The sequence below is a fragment of the Magallana gigas genome, chromosome 1 (genome assembly GCF_963853765.1).
Source record: "Magallana gigas chromosome 1, xbMagGiga1.1, whole genome shotgun sequence".
NCBI classification, from domain to species: Eukaryota; Metazoa; Mollusca; class Bivalvia; order Ostreida; family Ostreidae; genus Magallana; species Magallana gigas.
In genome coordinates, this window is record NC_088853.1 from 13,925,656 (window position 1) to 13,944,462 (window position 18,807).

General features: G+C 31.2%; 1 protein-coding gene across 1 annotated transcript; it reads left to right on the plus strand.

The window, feature by feature from the left end:
- Positions 1-1,010: 1,010 nt before the first annotated feature.
- Positions 1,011-3,127, plus strand: LOC105335388 (uncharacterized protein DDB_G0280315-like). The gene is made up of 4 exons (XM_034465680.2): positions 1,011-1,057; positions 1,515-1,754; positions 2,336-2,680; positions 3,015-3,127. Exons 2-3 carry the CDS (start codon positions 1,520-1,522, stop codon positions 2,674-2,676), a joined length of 576 nt encoding a protein of 191 aa, XP_034321571.2. The 5' UTR covers positions 1,011-1,057; positions 1,515-1,519; the 3' UTR covers positions 2,677-2,680; positions 3,015-3,127.
- Positions 3,128-18,807: the final 15,680 nt, after the last annotated feature.

Consider the following 18,807-nt stretch of genomic DNA (forward strand, 5'->3'; position numbering starts at 1 on the left):
TCATGATGATTTGGTATACATAGGTTTTTATTTCTTTATTTTACAATTTTTTTTAGAGAGAGAAAAAATTATATATGTTAGACGATTAGCCATTTAAGTCCACATTTATATAACAATGTAAATTTTATAAATATTAATCTTTTAAATTTAAATTGCATGGATGATAGAAAAGGGTAGATATGTGTACTTTGTTGCAGAAACTTTTTATCTAGAATAAAAACATGAAATTTATATTGAACCTTGCGTTATTTTTTAAACCTATGTAGTGTAGATTCCTGTTTTAAAGAAAAATAAGACTAGTCACGTTCTGCATACACTACAGTGAGTCATATCAACAAAAAAAACAAATCCACGCTAACGCAACATGTAACAGCGTAAAAAAGTTCGTTCCTCTTTTCTTAAAAAGAAATCATTGACTAGTACGATTTACGGTTATACATGTAACAAACAAAACCCAATCAACACTTTAACATCTTTTTAATATCGCTAGGTAAAACTGATACAGTAACATTTTTTAAGCGTTATGCAACGTAACATATACATGCAGTGTGAGTAGCTCCTACATGCCTTCATATATGGTGTAATTTTGTACTCAAAACTCGATAAAAAAGCGGACAAATAAACTTTAATTTGACAATAACACAATTAATCTTACTAATGTTGATTATTATATAGATTAAAAAAGTTGTTCCGGTGTTTTTGCAATGATGATGCTGGTTTAAACAGATAGCTGTGAGCAAACCAGCAAACACTGGTTTATAATAGGGTCTAAGCTTCCTCAAGGTTAATTATCTTTTTTTTCTTTAAAACAACTCTTTTACGCATCTTAGATCATTTAATTGCGTATAAATCGTTATCTATTAAATATTATGCAAATTAGCAACTCGATGAAAGAGCAAAATGTGAGTGAAAGTAAAAAAGATGAAGACGGATTAGAAAAACAAGGCCTCTTTGCGATGAAGTATTGGTCAAAGGTTTGCTATATAAGGGGGTTGTTAGAAAGATATCCTCACAAACTTTTGTCACCTTTCCGATCCCGTTTAACAGTCGTTAAAAGGTAAGAAAAAATGAATTGCAAAAAATAAACATTGAAATTCAAAAATAAAGATTCAACCAATGATTTGCCTGATTAATTTATATGCTTTTGGATGCAGCTGTAAATTTTCTTTTAAAAAAGCAAGCTTTTGCATAACAGTTTGTTTATTTGAATTTAAGGAAAGATTACTAAAATGATGACGGGGTTTTCTGTCTTTAACGAATCTAAAAAGTGCAAAGATGATTGTACTCGCTGTTGATAATGATTGAACAAGATAACTTAAAATACGTCCAAATTAGTATGATATTTTAAGAATAAAGATTTCTTAACAAAATAAAAAACCCAAGTGTTCCTCATGACGACATTAATCACAAGTAGTTATGTCTGTATATAATATTTTCTAAATTCTGAACTTTAACACTGTGGTTTTGGCCATGAAAACAACGCGATGTTTAAAAATAGCCTTTTTTTCTTACAGACAAAATGAGAACTTTGGTTCTGTTTGCCGCTGTTTGCATTGCTTCTATCCTTGGAGATACCAACACCTACAACAAGTACCATTCTTCCAACAAATACTTGGGTGGTTCTACCAGTGGGAAATATCTAGGCGGAAGCAACTACTACAAGAATAGGTACCAGAACCGTTATCCTTCCGTTGGACGTTACAACAACCAAGGTGGTATGTACGACGACTACAATGATCGGCTAGGACTTGGATGTAAGTAAACGTAATTTAGAAATATACGTAGCTTCGCTCAAACTTTTTTTTCGTTATATCAAAAAAGTGTAGTGATCACAAGCAACTCTATATGTAACGCTAAAAACAAAATTAAATCAAACTAGAATTAAATGATCGGCTAGGACTTGGGTGTATGTAAAACAGAAATATACGTAGTTTTGCCTCAATCTTTTTTTTAATCTAAAAAAAATAGGGATCACAATTAACTTTAGATGGAACACTGATAACTAAATTAAATCATACTAGACTAAACATGTATCGTTACATTTCACAAATCAATTCACGGTGTACCTTAGAAAGGAATGTAAAAGGGTGTCTATGAACATGTTTAACAAATTTAGATTATTTTTTATAAAACCGCAAAAAAAAGAACTAGGAAACTTAAGTTATAAAATACTTTATTGTTACTTTTCACCCGCCTTTTTGTGGTGTACATTAATACGAATGTCACAAGATGCCTATAAATTTTTTTAACACTTTATGGTTCTGTTTGATATTACAAAAAAAGACAAACATTATGAAGAAAATATAAATTAGGAAAAGTTTGTTTTTTACTTCAGCAAGCTTAGGATACCAAGATAGTATGTATCCATATTCGAGATCGGGCTTTGATTACAACAATCGATACGATCCTTACGACAACAACAGATATAACTACATGGGAAGCCGCGGTAGCATGTACGACAACGACAGAATGTACAGAGGCGGCAGCATGTACAACAACTATAACGATTACAACAGTCGATACAATGGGCGATACAACAACCGTTACAACGGCCGCTATAATAGCCGCTACAACAATTACAACAATTACAACGATTACAATGATTACAACAGGCGTTATGACTCCATGTCTGGTGGCTACCCAGTGTTCGGCTCCCAAACCTCTTCGGTCTTTTAAACAGGTGCGTATTGAATTGGTGTTACAACTTAGTGATTGTCAGTAGGTGTTGATTTTCATAAATCCTCTGTGATTAGAGTTTTTGGAGAAAGGAATGCCTCTTAAAAGATTAAATTGTCAAATACTCAAAAAACAAAGTCTTTCATTTCAATACTCTTATTCAGCAAAATTGGAAATAAAAACCACAGTGTATTTATTTTAAAATCAATATTACTTGTATTAATATTGCGTTTACCTTTTATTGGTCTGCGATGAAAAAATAACAAACCTGAATTTAATTTGCCAAGTATGCTATCTATGCTTATAAATTCATGTTTTGTGCTTTTTCTTTGAAACAGACATGGCTTGTGGAACATACAAAGTTGAAAAACCAAAAAAAAAATAGATGTACAAGTATATAGTCTTGCATTATATTAATAAAACGGCATGAAATATAATTTGTTATCCTGTTTTTCAATGTTAATACATTGCTTCCAAAAACAAAAAAAAAAACAAGAGCTATCACTAACGCGTCATAAATGAATGAAACTGTATTAATTCAACGAAAATGAGAAACGCACACGGATAAAAAAAATCTTAGATTTGTCGGGAACTCGCATCAAAAACACATTTTAATGTTGTTACTCTGTTTTATTTCCCGTTTACTCTCCCTTAGTATAATATAAAATTTAAAAAAAATCAATTTAAGGTCTTTGGTACCAACATCTTTACACCACCAATAATATTTCATGTGAAATGTGTGCGCGAAAAAATATTTCATGTGAAATGTGTGCGCGATACGGAAATTATAATTTGCATGAAAACATGAAAATTTCAGCAAGGTTATTTTTGATTAACAAACTTTTAAAAGAATTTATATTAAGGCAAAACATTCACAATTATTTGACGTATCTGAAAGCATACTGAGAGAAAGCGAGAGAGAGAGAGAGAGAGAGAGAGAGAAAGAGAGAGAGAGAGAGAGAGAGAGAGAGACTCAGTCAAAGAGAGATAACTGCGTCTGAAGATGTAAATTGAAAGGGAGATGAGTTATTATGATGAAACAAGGAGCCACACACAAAAGATCGTAACACTTTACGATTCGTTAATTGTATCTTTATCAAAAGCTTAACGAACCCTGATCAAATTAGCCTACATTTATCACTCACGTTAATAATCTCATTTGCATTCAGCGATGAATTGTCAGTTGACGAATACTGAAAATTGTCAAAGCAGGTGGTTTTTGCGCTGTGAACTGCGAAATTTAATACTTTTTTTAAAGGAAAACATGCAACGTTATGAATTGATAATTGCTACTCTAACAAGAAGTCATGAAATCGGTTACCTTCAATTAATTTTAAATTGCTTTGCTGCAGTATATCGTAAAATAATGGGGAAAAGGAGAGCAAACAAGAAGAAAAAAAACATAGACAGCTATTGCCTTTATTTCTGGATTAAACGAAAAGTATATTGAAAATCTTCCAGAAATTTAAATCATAAGACAATATTTGTCAAGAATATAAAAACAATTTAACAACAAGTTGTTGCAAACCTCGCATATTTTCTCGCAAGCTTGTGCAAGTTCATTATCATGGGTAATTTTCTAAATTTTACAATCCCAAATAGCAGAAGTTACATTATTGTATGTTTAAAAAGGTAATTAAAAGTAGGAATATATGTTATCTTGTGGTTATATCAGGGTAAAATAAATATCTTGATAAACAAATAATTAAAGATTTTTTTTTATATAAATGTCATACGATCTTATATTTTATCTGGCAGTCTAAAGAAATAGTTGAATAAATAAATCCATCAGTCTGAATAAAAGAAATGAAGACAGGTATATGTATCTAGAAAAAAGTCATTATATATCATCTTTAAACAAGACACATTTATCTACATGACGATCGTATTTGCCCAATGCTGTCAAATATCGGTGAAGGTTGTAGAAAAGGCAGGGATTTTTTGTTATAAAAGAAGGTGAAAATATTTGTTTTGTTTTGTTTCTGGGGGTTTTTTAATATTTTTTTTTTTTACAAAAGGGTCAATACTTGGTGAAAGAAGTAAGACTTTGGTTGTCATGAAATTTGTGTGAAGAGTGAATTTAACTAAGCATTTTTCTTTTACCATTGATGATAAAAGAAGACCTAGAATAACTGATGTTGTTTTTTTTTCAGGATGGCCAAATACAGGCGTTCAGCTGCGAAAAGGTGCAACCAGAAGACAAGTATCTGACTTTAGTACTGGCTATTTAAGTTCTATGGTTTGTTATTTGGAGAAGTAGTTGTTATTTTATATAAATACAAACACTTCGTTGGTTGTTCATCTTAAAACTCGAGAAAAGAGGGTCGCATACTTTTTTTTCTCGTTAATTTGCATTAAACTCTTTCACAGAATTCTCTAAATCTAGGATTTGTGCATCGTTACAATTTCTCAATACATACATTTTTTCATGATTGACCTAAAATAATATACACTGAAATTACTGGGGTTGTGGCAAACATTTTTGTGTGGGTTTTTGCGTAGTTTTTGTTTTCCTTATAATTAGTTTTCCTATTATAGTGATTAAAAATCATAGTAGATATAAATAGAACATAGATAACCCATTATACGAATAAGAAAAATTTCACCTAAAAACCAGAGATGAAGTTTCTTACATACTAGAATAAAAACGATAACGATCGCATTCTGCTTACATCTGATTTATTTATTTTTATTTGATATCCTAACATATATATCTTTTAAACTTCACGACATATAAAATGTTCAAAAAGTGAAATTAACGTCATCTTGTGTTTACGAATCAAAGCCGTTACAATTAGTTACCCGCTAAGGAAAAGAGTATCTAAAAAAGTTTCTCCACAAGGCTTGTTTGTACAATTGTTAAATACTGTATCATTTTAATTCCTTCTTATATGGTTGATTTACTTTTTGGCTTTCTGATTTTTTTTATTTATTTTTTATTTTTTTTTATGTTTTGTTTTGTTTTTGTTTTTGTTTTTTTTTTGTTTTTGTTTTTTTTATTTTGGTTGCTTCCTTTCTTTGGCAATAACTTTACATACTAAACTCAATACAGGTTATGGACTTTTTCTTGCTTGAAATCACTTAATTAAGTAGGTCTGTTTTGATGTGTAAAAGTATGATAATATAAAGCAATTATTGCCGATGTTTTTAACAATATTATGATTAAGGTACAATAACAGTGTACCCTTTACCTGGCTTTACGGTTTAGTGAATATTAAAATGTTTGGGTGGCTTAGCTATTGTATTTACATTAAAAATAGGAAAGTATAAATTTGTTTTGTGAAATTTACTCTTAACCGTTAAAGTATGGGCGTTAATTTCTATTTTTAATTACTACCATTGACTTATCATTAGATGCGTGTTAAATTTTGAGACTTGGCATATAACATAGAAAACATTGCACTGTTCGCAATACATGTGGTACAACGTTTAATCTACCAATGCATTGAGTGGCATGCTTATTGTGTTGATTTTCTTGATATTTTTTTAAATATATTGAATAGAATGGTGCTATTCTAAGGGAAAAATCCAGCACATACATTGCAATTTAGAGAAATAGAAAATGCTTCAAACTTCATTAGTACAAATACACAGAGAATTCGACATTTCCCGTTCCGATGCTTCATGAGGGAGTGATGGATTTCCACTAATATATTTTCCAGCATCAGAAACAAAAAGGGAAATTCACCAGATATACCTACAGTCATGAGCTGAATCACATATACAGGCTCTGAAGATCTCTTTTTACGATGTCTGGCTGAAGTGTATGCCCCACATACGATTCAACACTCCCCGTGATGATGTCTGCCAGAAATGAGAAGAATAAATTTTCAACTATCTGCATGAAGGTGCAAGTTTCCAGTATTTCATGTCACATTTTGAATAGAAAAAATGATTGTATGCAGTCTAAGGATAAAAAAATGCTTTGAAAATTATTATCAAATAAAAAAAAATATATAAAAAATTGATGATTTTAAGAGTGTGTGACAAATTTCATTTTCAATAAATAATATCAAAAACCTTTAGAAATGGATGCTATAAAGTCACTGGAGCTAAAGAAAATGTTTTCTGTATTCTAGATGCTGTAAAAGTGTGTAAATCAGTTGATAGCCACCGTGACTATAGAGATGTTACCAGTTGTATTTTTACAGAATGCTCATCGTTACGAACGACCACGCCATTATTTTGCATCAAATCTTAAGAGACTTGTAAATAAGGTATGGTGAATGTAGTGAAAGTATGTGTATGTACATGTGTTTGCATGACCTAGGGCATCGCTCAAAATAGTCTTATTGCACTCACTGACGTCACGTTGTGTCAAAGGTCAGTGGGGGATAAATTTAACATCCGAGTTTCCCGCTGTAGTAAACAGTGGAAAATACGCTAGGCTTATTGAGAAGTATGATCAGAAATACTCAATAAATCAATGCCAACGGCATACTTTTATGTTTGAAAATATTGCATTGGTATGTTTTAAGTATGCGGATTACGATCATAACAAAATATAATTGAGTTTCACATGAAACGAGTTTATATTTGATTAACTTGCCAATGTATCTTTTAATATATATATAATATAAAAAAAAACTATACCAATTTAAATTATGATTACAATCATAAATGTCAGTCTATCTTTTCTGTGAAAAGGAGGGGGCATGATTAACAAAAAATATCAGAGATTACCCCAGTTCTTAAAAATATATTAATCAAGGTAAGAATTTAGACCGTTATTACTGATTCTCATTTATTTGCAGAATATTAGAGCTTATATATGGTGGCAAGAAACCAATTATAACAGTTTTCAGTTTTCTGTTCTTTTTTTTGTGTGTGAACAATTTGTTGTCTGTGAAAATTTGTTGACAAATATGCCGGGAAGACATTGTTGCGTCAATGTTTGCTACAATGGTTACAACAAGTTAAAAAAATATGGAAATCGCAATTATGCGTAATACATTCCTGTATTTTTGGAACTGGGAGATGTACATGTGATCCTCCCTTCGAATTATTAACATTTCCCACATAATCCCGAGGAAGATATGCCCGAAGTATCATGATTAGAAACAAAAACTGCCAAAGTCTAAGTCGAGAACTTTGGGTTCAAAATAATGATTCTGGAATATTTTCTAATCATTTTGTGAATCTTGGACCTACCCTTAAAAATACTTACCCAACTCTGCATATGGGACACAAGGACATAGTTGTTGGGAGGCAACCACCGAAGGACAGATGTTTAGAAATTTCTACTAAGAAAAGGAAATGATTGTCACAGTGATTCTAATGTGACAAACAATGTTAAAAGTCATTTGATTGACCATGATTATTTGGAATATTGTGATACATGTTTGTACAAGGAAGAAGAGATAGAGAAGTATTAGGATCAAATAAGGTGTCTCACTTTAGAGTTAAATGATCTTAAAAAGAAAAATTCAGTTACTGTTCAACATCAGCTCAAATCGCGTTACATGATGATTTTGTTCGTTAATGATAGGAAAATAAAATTATATACAAGAATCCCTACTAAGTCTGCCTTTAATGCAGTCTACAATGCAATACAACCATCTCTTAAAAATGTTAGGTATTGGAAGGGTCCATCCTATCATTCCACTGCAATCTGAACTGTTTAGTCTTCAATGCTCAAAAAGATGTAGTCAGGCATAACCTACCTCTTCTTTTAGAAATACCAAATTCTCCCAAAAAGGCACATTATTGACTGTACGGAGGTATTTATAGAATGACCCCAAAATTTAGTGTACCAAAACCAGTGTTGAAGCGATGACAAACATCATCACACTGCAAAATTTTTATTGAGCATTAACCCATCAGGTATAGTAAACTTTGTTTCAGAATGCTGGGGTGGGAGAACCAGTGATAAGAATATCACACTTCACTCAGGGTTTATGAATTTTTATAGAGAATGCTGTTAGGAAAACAAAAAAAATTGCTAATAGAAGGGTTAATGAAGAGCAGGCTATTAGACGAATGAAGAACTTTCGCATATAGAACTTTGAAATTCCTCTTACATTGTGCCAACACCTTGATGATATTGTAAAATTAGTTACTTGGGTGTGTAACATGTATCCACCTCTTCCAAAGTACTGAGAAAACTTACAATAGCTTTAGCCCGAGTAGTCTATCCAAAGCATATATTGTCTGGTATTTATGAATCTTCTGTATATTTCCTTTAGACATGTTGTTATATCATGTTATGAAATGCATTTAATATTCGAAGAGAATGTAAATTAAATTATATGAAATAAAATGAAAATAAAATGTAAACTATTAATTATTTTCCAAGTCATGCATGTTCATGTAATGAAAAATAGGACATACAATAGTATGAACATCAATGGTAACAATTAGAATCTATATGATATGCAAAAAAATGTACATGTACATAAATATACCATTTTACAACAGTTTCTAAATGTTTGCTTCAGATCATTTATTGAAAGAAGCTCAAGAAGAAGATAGAATGCATTTTTACAATGCAATGATGTCAAATATTTGACTTATTTGTCAGTTATTCCAACACATTGAAAATGATACCAAAGTTTGCACACATCACAATATATGCTACGCTCTTGAAGCTTGGTCACCTCATTCATAATAACCATATAGCATTCAGGACAAAAATATGTCTCACCTTCTACATGTACCTTGTTGTCAATTTCCATTGGCTCCCTTGTATGAACATTTATACTTTCTTGGATCAACAGGTATTGTAAAGACGTAGAACAGATCTCTGGTAGAACAAATGAATAACTGAAAAATTTAACGGTTAGATGACTTTTCTGAATAAAAATGCCCTTAAAAACATTTTTTTTTTATATAAAATGGTCTTTTGCATGTATATATGTACAGTATACACCATTTTCGCTTTGTAAGTTCAATCTGGCCCTGAATTTGACCATAATATGCCCCTTTTTCAATGCAAGTGGTTCCGTGTTTTGTAAACAACTTGGCAAATTATATTTGCAAAATGAAAAACATGTAGAACATTTTGGAATGAGAGAACATTTAAATTCTACTAACTCAATCACCACAACATGATACCAATAAATCAGGAGAAGCTGCTAAATAGGGGTGATCAATATCTAAAAATATACCACATTTATCAAATAATACATTGTTGTAGGGGTTCTTTTCTGTACATTTTTATAAACTCAGTTTTAGCAATGGGTTCCATTTCTCGTCCATACTTTAGAGACATCACATTCATGTTGACATTTTTATATCCCATTATACGCGAAAACAAAGGCTTTATGCCACAGTCTGTAGCGTTTCTCCTATAACTTTCCACTTTTGTATGGACAGCATAGAACTTTGATGCCGTAATCCGTCTTTTGAAGTATGTTAATTTTTTTGCTCAATACGAACATAACATTCACATCATTTGAATTTTTTTAGACTTCTAAGGAGTGGGAAATATAGATTATTATTCTGGTTTAGACGCATTCGATAATCAGTTCTATTACCCTCAGCGTTAGCAACACACTTGGCAACGGGTAACACCACGAATTGTTACATGCGCGTAAACTATGCACATACGGTTCACCATAGAATTCACGTTATTTGGTAAAGTTTTCTTTAGAATTTATACATTCAGTATGATAAAATAAATAGTGCATGTTTCGCGTCGGTTGACAACGGTTGTCTCGGGGTGTCAATTTCAACTCTTACCCTCCCAAACAGGCACTATTTATATAATATAGTTTATACAATTATACAAATATTCCTGTTTTTGAGGTCAATACGGTGATTTAGCTTCCCGGGGATTAATAATCACCCAGTCGGAGGAGAGGTGAATATTGAACCTCGAGGTTAGTTAAATCATCATATTCATAAAAAAAACCCAGCAATATTCATTTTATAATTAAATAATCAGCGACGAATTTATATAGACATTTCTCATTGAGTTTTAAAAAGCGAATAATGTATTTTAAAACCATAGCCGAATAAACGTAGAAACGTGATATTTCATTGGATGATCTAATTTTTAGTTCAATGTAGAGAAAATCAAATGTTGTACTGACCTCCTAGGTCATTTGCAGGTGAATATAACATTTGTTGCAACTCTTGCGGGGATAAGGACATTTAGGTGACGTCATAGAGAAACAGCGAATGAGCAATGGTGACTAAAATCAAGATTAAAGTTATAAGCATCCTCTATACAATGATTTGAGAAGATTTTATTTTTATACGATACTTTTTAAAAATTGGTTAAAACCGGGGGCAGATGTTTGACCATATCGCACATAATCCTTTAAGCATTGTGGTTGTACGATTTTAACGACTTTTACCCAACCTTTCTATACTGATTATTAAAAGTTTCATTGGACTAAAAATAAGTTTGGATGGAAAATGGTTTGAGGAAAATTATTTTCTCAAGATTTTTTTTTCTATTTATATTTAAACGAATTTTCAATTTAGGGTTCATGTAATGGTCCAAAGGACATTGATTTAGCAATTAACAATCTACATTGTATCAGATATGTTGCTTACATATTTAATTATTATTTTGTTATCAGTGAAGTTTCTAAACCAACGTAACAGTCCGTAAAACGTTCTACGTTCTAATTTTTCCGTGTGTTCAAAGTGCGCTCACAGTGAGTGTACAGTGTAATTACCGTGCGTTCACTTGTGCTCTCCGCGCTCCGCTCCGTTTGCGCTCACTGTTAACGAAGTGCTCATTGTGCATTCACAAAGCGTTCACTTTACGCTCACTGTTCATTCAGCATTCACATATCGTTCAGTCATATAATATCATATTTAGACGTAAAGCAGTACATATATCCAATGTACGTGTAGTTTTATTCTTATTATAGCGTTCACATAGGGTTGACATATCGTTCCTCCTGCGTTCATTGTTCACTTTGCGCTAGCGTTTGCACCCCGTTTGTGTTTTCGCTCACCGTTCACAGTTATTAATCAGGCACCGAATTCTGTTCAGCGTGCGCTAACCGTTATCTCACCGTTCGCTCAGCGTGTGCTAACCGTTCTTTCACCGTTTTCTCAGCGTGCGCTCACCGTTCTCTCAGCGTGCGCTCACCGTTCTCGCAGCATGCGCTCACCGTTCAAGAGGGAAAGTAGAACGTTTCAGTAACTGTAAATATCTGAACGTTTTTTATTTTACATAAAACTTTCATTCTACCCTCATGCTATTCTCGTTTGTAAATATTTCCTCTTATTTCAGCATTGCCCTAAAAGTGCATAGTTTGAGCGATTGTACTTGTTTTAATTGCATAGTCTTATTTTAACTTTGTCAATCAGGGGAAATGAAAAATAAAGGAAAACAAAAATTGTGATTAACTCTCTGAAAACAATTCGGCGTCCATAAGACTGGTATTTTTTTTTATTTATTTATTTATTTATCTATCTTTTTTTTTATATATTTATTTACTTTTTTTATTTAATCTATTTATCTTTTTTTTCGTTTTTTTTGACCCGATGTTTTTATTATTATATTAGTATTAGCATTGTATAATTGTGTATATAATTAGTGCAATATAAATAAATATAGTAAGTCTACAAGACTATAATTAAATATTCTTTTTCACAATAAGAGAAATAAATACTTCATCACCCTTTTTCTACACAAATACAAGTATAAATGTAAGTGGTGCTAGTATACCAATAGTACTACGAGCGAGAGATAGAACACAAAATTAATGTGCTTCATAAAGAACAGAATTTGCGATCAATTAACTGAAAAAGTTAGCCTGAATTGCTCCAGTTTATGGACAAATGCATATTTTTAGATAATGGGTTGGCATTGTTTTTACTGATTTGCAAATCGATTTATCATTTAAAACAAATATCTAAGGGTTTGATGGATGATTCCCTAAATAGATCTGAAAAAAAAAATACATTTAAAATTTGAACTTGTTTTTTCAATCTTTGTGTTAAAAAGTTGTTGTTTCTCTTTCAGCTTTTATTATTGCTACTTTAAGACGTTAAATGTATATTCTCGTTGAAAGGTAAGGCAACGGTCTGTCTTATTCATGCCAGTGGTTTACTTAATGACTCAATCGTCGTTGTCTTTTTAAAGTTTAGAGTTCTCTTTGATAAACAAAAGCACGACACATAGATATAAAAAACTATTTTAATTCAACTGCTGAATTTATATGACATTTTACTTATCTTAATAATAGTTTTCGATTAAATAATGATATAAGAAAACAAACAAGCGCAGTTCTAGTCGCTATTTTGTTGACCACTTACATGTAGTATCCTTAATTAGTTACGATATTACAAAACAAGCTCAGCCTAAGTTCCATATGGTTTGATGACAAGTCTTCTTGATATATTTTATCTAAATAATGACAAAGATAGGTGTTATAGTATAAACCTACGACTAGTGTAGGGGTTATAATGATACTGATCATATGTCAGTGTTCAAAAATATTTAATATGTGTTTGAAACTGACATGGTTAAATAAGAAAAAAAAAGACTAATTATTCTAGAGATTTCTTTTTATTGACCGTGAACACTAAAATACAAATTAAACTGCAGAAAAAACCCAGAACTAATTGAATTTTTTGAACATACAAAAATCACAATACAGGGTCAAGTTTTGTAAAATGAAAAAAAAAATTAATGAAAAGAATATTTTGTTGTAAATGTATTAGAAATATCGTCGTACAATGTACTATATAAAAATTTTCCAAAAAGCCAAATTATTCGAGATACGAAATTACAAATGCAACAACGTCAATATTCGTCGCCTTCGCTGACGCACACATGTTTCAGAAAAAGCATTAGATAAAACATACATAATCAATGCATCTGTTTCAAAACTTATAATATTAATTGTGAAATTTATAAATATTTCGTCAAACAAAAGTTAATCTGCTTCTAACGGAAGCATTTCACAGCGTTTTATTTTATTACTTCAATGAAAATCAGAAATGCCCAAAAGTGACATGCATTTGTGAAACTCATATGTTCAATATTAGACACTTTAAAAAAATAGAAAAGTTATATTTATTTATTAAAGTCATCGGGATAAAATTATCTTTTAAGTGTATATAATACTATAGCAATTCAATTCAGTTTTATCATTTTAATGATATTTACGGAAATTTCCCAAATGTTGAAATGGATTAGCATTTCTGTAATTCTCTCATGACAAAAGTCTACTCTCTACTGTTATATGATTGACAGAGACTCAAATCACAGCTGAACATTTTATTCAAAATATTTTACAAAGTTTTACCAAGTCTGTTTGGTTTTGTTGCTACAAACAATCTTTATTATCTTTTTTTTTTATTTATTTATTTTTTGTAAATTAAAACTGGTCTGTAAAAATATGTACATGTTATTGGTTGATTTGCAGTTAGTTTGTTTTTTGTTGAAAGTGGAATAAACAATTGTTTGGCTGACGTGGTTCTCTAATTAAAAGATGTGCGATAAAGTATGGGTAAATGGAAAACCATTGCCCCAAAGGTCACTTTGAAGGTTCTGTAATTAAAAATAATACCCATTTTCCAATTATATTCTTCATCTTTAATCAAATACATAGTTGTCGTAAATTGATATCTTAATTTAATGCACTAGTTTATTGGGTTTTTTTTAAAGGCAACGTTCAAATCATCAACAGGGTATTTTTTTTGGGGGGGGGGGGGGGCAAAATATTTTATATATTTTAAAACTGGTCACTTATGTCGGTAGAACGTGGAGTTGATAGAAAAATTAGAACTCATTTTTCTCAAAACTTAACATTAATGTTGTTAAAATACGTGTATTTATCATATCCCTTACATACATTCACATTGAAAATCAAACACAATATGAAGCTAGTTTTATCATCAATCTGAAAAAAAAAATATTAAAAATATCTTTTAAAATACATACACAATTGAAAAACTAAATCCGCGTTAATATATATCAGTACAAATATTTATGCATATCTCAAAATAAATTAAAAAAAAAAAATAAAACCGACCACAGCACCAGTGCCGGCATAATTAATTCTTAATTGTAGTGTAGATGAAAAAGATACCTTTTATATACATTAAAGTATCGCAAATATCACTGAATATCATGGAATAAAACTGTGTTAATATTTACACATGCACAACTATATCACTGTTGAAAAATATGAACCATTATTTTAACATTTGTGCAAGGTTAATGTTTGTTTAAAGTATCTAGAAAATATTCCGATGATATGTAGTTTTAAAAAATCTTAAATATTACTGAATACCAATGATGAAAAGTGGTTAACCAGGAATAAATTAGATTAATTAACGTCATGACCCTAATAAATGTTTTATGTGGCGGGCCGCCTTTATCTAGCTACAAGGTGATTTATAATCCCACGACCTGTAAGGGGAATATTTACTAGCAGGAAAGAGGGCGGGCAGAGTGGCGACTGACAATCGTGTTGTTCAGATCCTGGTTGCCGCCATAGCTTATCACCAATAGAGAAAACGTGCATTTTGTTTTAAATTTTACGTTAAATTCCGAGTTCTGAAACAACTCAAACGATTTGTAATCTACTTGTATTTAATTTAAATCGAGATGTCAGGACATAAAAAGAGCATATTTTTCTTTTTTTCTGACAATAGTTCATTTTGGCATAGAAATTTCATTTAAATTTTAAACTCTAACAGGGACTTTATTTTTTAGCGAAATACTGCGTAGGAATATACAGTTATCACGTCTTTGTTATTCAAATTTACTGTAGATATTTTCTTTTCTGAAATTAATTAGCATGTTTAAAACAATAACAATAATGCTTGTCTTTTCACAAATACTACTAAATCGATAATCTTCCACGTATTCAAAACACAAGTAAAAATGAGGATAAGATAGAAATATTTTAAAGATAATGTCAATGCAATACCCGCTTATTTTTCTCGCACGCTAGTACAAGATTTTTTCATGATTTCATGAATTTTTTTTTCACCCCTTAACAAGAATTAATTAATATACTATTATTTCGGGTCATCCTCTATCGACAGCTTTCAATTGTTTAGAACAAAACGAGAGTCAGTTGTAAATTCAATTATATCGTTGTTACGTTGCAGGGTTTATATTTCGTGCTATGTCGAATAACCTAATATTCTATCTTACAATCTCAACAAATGAATACATGAATGCCTTTTTGCATCTATCCATATAAAAATCAGAAGATAAGTATATCGAATATAAATATCATATGTTGATCATTATTTGTAGTAGTACATAAGAGTGAGGGGTATGGATGAATGCTGATCAATCATTAATTTGTATATATTATAAAAACATATCAATTTTATATCAATACAGTTCCTCTCTCTCTCTCTCTCTCTCTCTCTCTCTCTCTTTCTCTCACACACACACACACACACACACACACACACACACACACACACACACACACACACACACACACACACACACACACACACACACACGCAAAAAAAACCCCACAAAAACTTTTTTTTTCCAAGACTGCATAAAGAATGCAAGAATGCAGATGGGCGGGTTTACTCGCTGATCTAAATTCAAATTTTGATTCCTAAATTCTAACATATCAACTTGATTTGTGTTGGGATGTGACATGATTTCTTAATTTTAGATGCACTTTGAAGGGTCAAATGGTCATTGCGTCTTACGAGTTGTGGTTTTGAAAAATTTGTTATGAATTTAATTAACCTAGCAGTTAAAAATTAGAATTACATTCCCATTCCCTGTTTTTTTTTATTTGCAGTGCACTCAAATATTGACTTCATGTAGTATTTACATTTACATGCGGTATCTTCAGTGTTCCTGTATGTGTTGTTTTGTATACAAAAGAAATATCATTTGCTTATATCAAATGAGGGATTTTCTCTGCAATTTCCCAATCAACCTAATTCAATTTTCAATGTCGTACAGTTAATCCATCAAACTAGATTAAATCAATTGGTTTAGGTACTACTTTATGGCTAAAAAGGCATTGCTTTTAGATGAAAAAAAAACTGCTATTGAATGCAATCTTTCGCATACAAAATCTCAGTGTTTATTCAAATATATTTACATCTACCAAACATTATTTCCTCTATTTCTTACGGAAACTTATGGTTAATTCATAGCTCTATAGAAACAGCCAGACTGAAATCTACACGCCCTTTTTATCGATTGGTCGAAATCTACAGCAACTGAAAGTGACAGGACTGAAATTGACACGCCCTGTTTATCGATTGGTCTAAATCGACCTACAGACGACCTAAATAAAATCCCGAACTGCACGAAAAAATCATGACGATGCCAGACCCAAAGTCTCACAGGAGACGATTTGGCTGTTTCTTTTAGCTTACGTACTTTTGTACATTAACAGTAATTTAATGAATTTTACTAATTTTTCATAATCAGTTTATTAATTAGTTAAAGAAAGATGTAAATATAAACAATAAAATGCTTTCTTTGAAGATTCCTGCGGGTTATGAAGGTAGCGATCATTGCAGGAAAATTTACATAACCCGCTAACGCGGGTTATGTATTCTTCCTGCAATGTCGCTACATTCATATCCCGAATGATTCACCAAAGAAAGCATTTTATTGTTAAAATATAAAAAAATATTAATTCCTTTATCGGTAAATTGTGTATTGCATTATTATACCTTTGACGTGGACAATGATTTTTTTGATCGAGCACGAACTCCTCGGACATGCTCGGGTTAACCTCAAACTTTCAAGTAGTTGTCGTTACTATGAGAACCTTTACATTTATGGGTGAAGATTTTTCTTCTATGTAACGTGCTTATCGACGAAACGGTAAATTAAGTATCATTGGTACTTGATTTTATAAGAGCGATTCAGAGGTAGATGTACATAAAAACAATAAAATGTTTTCTTTTATAATTTTTCAAACGATTTATTAGGATATCGATCACTGTAGTCAAAATATGTATCTTTCAACCAAAAACAATTCAATTTCAGAAATTTTATTTTAAAGATAACCTAAAGAGACCTACCTTTCAGTTAAGGTACTTCACTACACCGAGACGTATACTTTTTAAGACACTACTTCACAAGATGGCGATTTAAATGCTTTGTTAAACTATTTGTATCCATCGATTCAGGTGTATATCGTAATAGCTCAGTGGTTAGAGTATCAGGCTTGAAAAAGATCAAAAAAAAAAAAAGGTATCAGGCTTGTGAACTGCAGGTCATGAGTTCGAATCCACCTGGGGTTTTTGTTTGTTTACTGGATTAAATTTTTGAAAACATCATTTTTTAAATCTAAAATTGCACATTTTTTCGCCTATTTGACATATACACTTCTTATCCATCATGCGTTCTATCATAATCAAGTAATTTTCTGCTGATTTGAGAAACTATTTCACGGTGTAGTGAGGCACCTTAATTAATATTCAGTTGACTGAAGGGTATAGTTCTATCGTGACGTTGTTAAGGACGCTAGATACTAGAATATTGCATCAAATGTACCATAAAATTAAATGCATATATCAAAAAATTACCCGTGGGGCTACTCTGGGAAACTTTGATGGCACACCGTTTTTGCAGAATCTCATCGGAGTCGTAAGTTTTGAGGCATGGCTTTGAGCTTTGAACTTTACATGTTGATGGCCCCGAGGCAAGATCTTCCATATCATATGTAAGATTTTCTTAGTCATGGTTTGATATGGTTAAACAAAGACTTTTAATGTTTTAAATTTAAACAAAAATCACTAGATAACTATGCTATGTAATCTATAATCCTGGTGAAGACGTTGATTTTTTTACAATTGTCGCTACGCAATTCGTCATTAAGTCATAAAAATGCTTTTTGAACATATCATTTTGTATTGTAATGAAGGAGTTTAAAATATTAAAATTGGCGGGGGATTTAATTTGCATTCTAATTGTTTGTGCATTCTGTCTTTAAAAGGAAATTAATTATGATGTAAAAAAAAAAAAGCAAAAAAGTTATAAATCATATTATTATTCAAAGATGTAAAAATCTTCCTGATACAGACCATTAAACATAAAAAAATAAGGAAAAACCACCTTCGTTAGATAGAAAGATGTTCGATATACGTTCCCTCGCATCAACTACTGTCAAGTACGAGACAGCAGTGCGAAATGTTTCTGTATTACACTGTACATTACATGCACAATGACACTGTTAAACATCGCATGCTGTAAAAAAAAATGATTAA